Source organism: Salvelinus sp. IW2-2015, linkage group LG26, assembly GCF_002910315.2.
Source record: "Salvelinus sp. IW2-2015 linkage group LG26, ASM291031v2, whole genome shotgun sequence".
Lineage (NCBI taxonomy): Eukaryota > Metazoa > Chordata > Actinopteri > Salmoniformes > Salmonidae > Salvelinus > Salvelinus sp. IW2-2015.
The window spans coordinates 1,809,394-1,814,200 of NC_036866.1; the positions used below are offsets into that span (position 1 = coordinate 1,809,394).

At 48.6% G+C, this 4,807-nt stretch overlaps 1 protein-coding gene across 1 annotated transcript in view; it reads left to right on the plus strand.

Annotated features, from left to right (window-relative positions):
* LOC111952794 (nuclear receptor subfamily 5 group A member 2) overlaps positions 1–4,807 on the plus strand; it is a 120,025-nt gene that overhangs the window by 88,545 nt on the left and 26,673 nt on the right. Inside the window, exon 5 of the mRNA XM_023971702.3 lies at positions 2,958–3,077. Within this exon, the coding sequence (XP_023827470.3) occupies positions 2,958–3,077 (120 nt within the window). The remainder of the gene's footprint in view (positions 1–2,957; positions 3,078–4,807) is intronic.

The following is a 4,807-nucleotide window of genomic DNA, read 5'->3' on the forward strand; positions in this document are numbered from 1 at the left end:
AACAGCAGTTCTCGGGAACAGAATACAGAACAGACAGAACAGTAAATAAATCCCCTCCCTTGTCAGACCACTCCTTGTATTGAGTGGACAGACAGATGGACTTGTGAAATCCAGAGCTTGTTGGATTCCACCATGTGAAGTGCAAGGAAAAGTATTGTCAGGGACTGGCACTTAAGGGGTTGGCGATACCTCTCCACGCTCACTTTGCTCGTCTTGTCTCGGTCGCTGTGCGGGTGACTCTCGTTCCGCCTCAAGTCCCCACGTCTCCCTTGGATAACCTGGCTCTGTCTGAAGTGATGCTGCAGGAAGGATGCTCTGTCTGGATTGATGCTGCCAGGAAGGATGCTCTGTCTGAGAGTGATGCTGCCAGGAAGGATGTCTGTCGCGGTGATGCTAGCCAGGAAGGAAGTTCTGTCTGGAGTGATGCTTATGCCAGGAAGAAGTTATGTCTGGAGTGATGCTGCCAGGAAGGAAGTTATGTCTGGAGTGATGCTGCCAGGAAGGACAGTTATGTCTGGAGTGATGCTGTACAGGAAGGAAGTTTATGTTGGAGTGATGCTGCCAGGAAGGAAAGTTATGTCTGGAGTTGATGCTGCCAGGAAGGAAGTTATGTCTGGAGTGATGCTGCCGGAAGGAGTTCTGTCTGGAGTGATGCTGCCAGGAAGGAAGTTATGTCTGGAGTGATGCTGTCAGGAAGGAAGTTATGTCTGGAGTGAATGCTGCCGGAAGGAAGTTAATGTCTGGATGATGCTGCCAGAAGGAAGTTATGCTGGGAGTGATGCTGTAGGAAGGAATTATGTCTGGATTGGATGCTGCAGGAAGGCGCGTGAGGACGGCTCCTTTGATGGGACCGGCACTCGCTGGACCCTGACAGGTCTGAAGAGCAGGATCTAACTGCCCAGATTCTTCTCTGTCTCTCTCTGTCTCTCTCTCTCTCTCTTCTCTCTCTTTCTTTTCTCTCTCTCTCTCTCTCTCTCTCTCTCTCTCTGAGAGGGTATTTAACTAGTCATGCTGACAGAGACAGGGATGGGGGATCAAAGTACAGTAAGAAGTAAACTCGTTCGCCCACGCCTTCCTCACGCCCTCCCCCTACCTCCCTCCCTCCCTGATGGTTTTACTGACCTCATTAGAATGTTGCTCTCATATGTCGCCTCCAGTCACCCGCCCCACAGAAAGGAAGGATGAGTGAAAAAAAACACAGGAATTACAGGGACTGTCAGAATTTGTGGTAAAGGTCACTGCGGCTTTGTTGTATTTTGTCCTATCTCACTTTGATTAAAAGAGGAATGAGACATGTCATGTTGATACAGTAGACAGACAGACAGTCAGTCTCGGCTTGAGTCTCTCCTATGCTGTTCTATAACCTTGCTCCTCCAAGCCAACTCTCAGTCTATAGTGCCATTGTTATGCCTGGGTGGAGGCTAAAAAACTCCTCTGCAGTCAAAACAATCCGTCTAACAGTTACGCTGACACTACCACAGTGTCATTCAAGGTAATCATGTGTTTTTACGTACAMTAGAACATCCGTTAGCTCAGTGATATCACAGCTCTCGATTTGAAACAAATGGCCTCGTTTACAAAGTTCCATAATGGATTACAGRATTCCTTTCTCCACCAATTGTACCGTACTTGTTAGTGAAGCATTTTACCATAGATCTGTATTCTTATGTAAAAACTCATTGATGTTTTAGAGTGCGACGTCACAGACCTTAACTGTTAACCCAACGATTCTCTCAGACTCATGCAAAGCGCATTTCGCCACAACAACACCAACCCGAAGCGTTTTGCGAAGCCAACATCATCCCGCAAGTCAGATAAATAGTATCGAGGGTGACACTGTTTGTCGAAAGGAAAAAAGGAGGGGTGAGAGAGAAATCTCCGTCTTTTTCCTCATTCTTTTGCTTCTGAATGTGGACTTTCTGTGTTCTTTCTGTGTTTGTGGCTACAGTGTGGAATGATTAACACGCTGAGCCCTGGGAAGTAACTGGTCCACAATGGATGGGTTGTTGCAGTGTATCAGACTACCTTCACCGTGCGTCAGTCACCGGGATGGGAGACACCAGCCCCCTTGTTGCTGAGAAACTCGCTACTTAATCACTGAGAACTGTGAAATCACTCAGCCACTGGTGGCACTGGGCAAACAGATAACACCAGTGATAGTTGACAAACAGGGACGTGCACGGGCTCTTTGAAAAGCCGGCGGTGTGGATGTGTTTGAACGGGGAAGTACGGGACGACGGTTATGTGATACTGCAGTATAGTGTGAGATTGTCTACCTTCACGAGTGATGTAGTGATAAAATAGGTGGGTCAACTCTTATCGCAGCTCCCTATACTTTCAATGTAGTTTTCTGAAAAAATGTGGATGAACTGCATTTACCCTCCACTACACACCTGACCTTCCACCAGTGGAATAGGACTCCCGAGTGGCGCAGGGGTTTGAGGGACTGCATCTCAGTTGTAGAGGCGTCACTACAGTCCCTAGTTCAAATCCAGGCTATATCACATCCGGCTGTGATTGGGAGTCCCATATAGTTGGCCCAGCGTCGTCCGGTGTTGCCCGGGATAGGCCGTCATTGTAAATAAGAATGTTTTCTTAACTGACTTGCCATGTTAAATAAATGTTCAAATAGTTTTTTTTTAAATGACAAATTAAATTTAAAATAGCGATCAACACTAGTCAATCTAGTTGTGTCTACTTGTCAAAACCACAAAAGTGTTGTAGCTCGCTTCACCCGAAAACCTTTCACTAAGAGAATATTGTCAGGGAGGTGTTTTCATGTATCCTTTTGTATCCTTTTTATTTAAAGGCGGAATAAACGTAGCATGACAAGTTGGCACAGCATTATCATTAGCATCATTATCATTAGCATCATTATCATTCGCATCATTATCATTAGCATCAAAGTCAACAAATGACCTATTCTTTTCTCTTTTCTCCCTTTGTTTCACGAACAGGTGGACGACCAAATGAAGCTCCTCCAGAACTGTTGGAGCGAGCTCCTCATCCTCGACCACATTTTCCGTCAGGTGATGCATGCCAAAGAGGGCTCCATCCTATTGGTCACCGGCCAACAGGTAAGTCACCTGACTCCCCAAAACCCCGCCCGCCCCTTCCTGCCTGTGCCCCTCCCCTTCTCCCCACACCCTCCCCCTAGACCTCATCAGACACTCAGCACGTGCACATCAACACCCTTTAAAACGCTATCGACCACACCGGCTCCCCGCGCAGTCACCGCTCCATTAAAAATAGATTACGCTTATAGGTATAAGCTAATGTGACCAGAATAATCAATTATGCATTTTCTCTTTTTTCCCTTTTTTTGTTGCATCAAGCAAGACTCCTAATGGCGAATAAATAAAGTGCTTGGTTAAGCATGCCTGTGGAGTCATAGCAGTAGAGAAAAAAAATGCCTATTATGATTTACCTTTGCGGTGCCCCAGAGGAGCCTGCGAGGGCTGACGCCTGAGGCTCCTGACGAGGCCCTCAACACAGCCTGTGATTCCTCAGTCAGTATGTCAACTGGCAGAGAGGGAGAGAGGGGGGAAGCGAAAGAGAGAGAGGGAGAAACGGATGTTTGTTATGAACATGGCTCGGGAACGCCCGACACGTCTGTCAGTGAGAAAAAGAACACTTCATTATTGATGGGCCGGGTGTTCCCGAAACGTTGCTCTTCAACAAAATGTTCTCCAACAATAGATGAGGGCATTCATATTTAGGCGAGGCGAGGAGGGTCTGTTGACCTCTGATTATTAGTGGTCAGGAAGTTGACCTCTGATTATTAGTGGTCAGGAAGTTGACCTCTGATTATTAGTGGTCAGGAAGTTGACCTGACTGCTGATTATTAGTGGTCAGATAGTTGACCTCTGATTATAGTGGTTCAGGAAGTTGACCTTCTGATTATTAGTGGTCAGGAAGTTGATCTCTGAGTTATTAGTGTTCAGAAGATGACCTCTGATTATTAGTGGTCAGATAGTTTGACCTCTGTTTATTAGTGGTCAGGAGTTGACTTGATTATTGTGTGTGAATACTTGAGAGGAGGAGGAGACAGAGGGGAAGGAGACAGAGGAGATGAAAGACAGAGGGAGGGAGGAGACCAGAGGGAGGACAAGGGTAGGAGACAAGGGGAGGAGGAGGAGGAACAGGGGAAGGGGAGAGGAGAGGAGGACAGAGGGAGGAGGAGGAGACAGAGGAAGGAGGTGGAGGAGACAGAGGAGGAGGAGGACACGGGAAGGAGGGACAGGGGAGGGAGAGGAGGAACAGGAGGAGAGGAGCAGAGGAGGAGGAGGAGGAGACAGGAGGGGAGAGACAGGAGGGAGGAGAGGAGAGAGGAGGAGGAGGATGGGGAGGAGGAAGAGAGGAGGACGGGAAGGGGCACAGAGTCAGGGAGGTGTAGACCAGGTCATTTGCATATTTTGGTTATGAACAGCTGGTGGTGTGGGGCAAGGGGGGATCATGGAGGGGGACCGGAGGTGAATCAAGGAGGGGACCAGGGAGGGGACCAGGGAGGGTGAATCAGGAGGGGTAATCAGGAGGGGATCAGAAGGGGCAGGGAGGGGTGAATCAAGGAGGGGACCAGGAGGGGTGAATCAGGGAGGGGTGAATCAGGGAGGGGTGAATCAGGGAAGGGGACAGGGAGGGGACAGAGGGGGACCAGGGAGGGGTGAATCAGGGGGGGACAGGGAGGAAGGAAAGGGCCCCCTTCTAAACAACACATTGATTCTTTCTATATTCACCATGAGACCAGGGACAGCAGCTTTAAGCGGAGGGCCAACCGTCTTAACTTTCACCACCACCAACTACCACC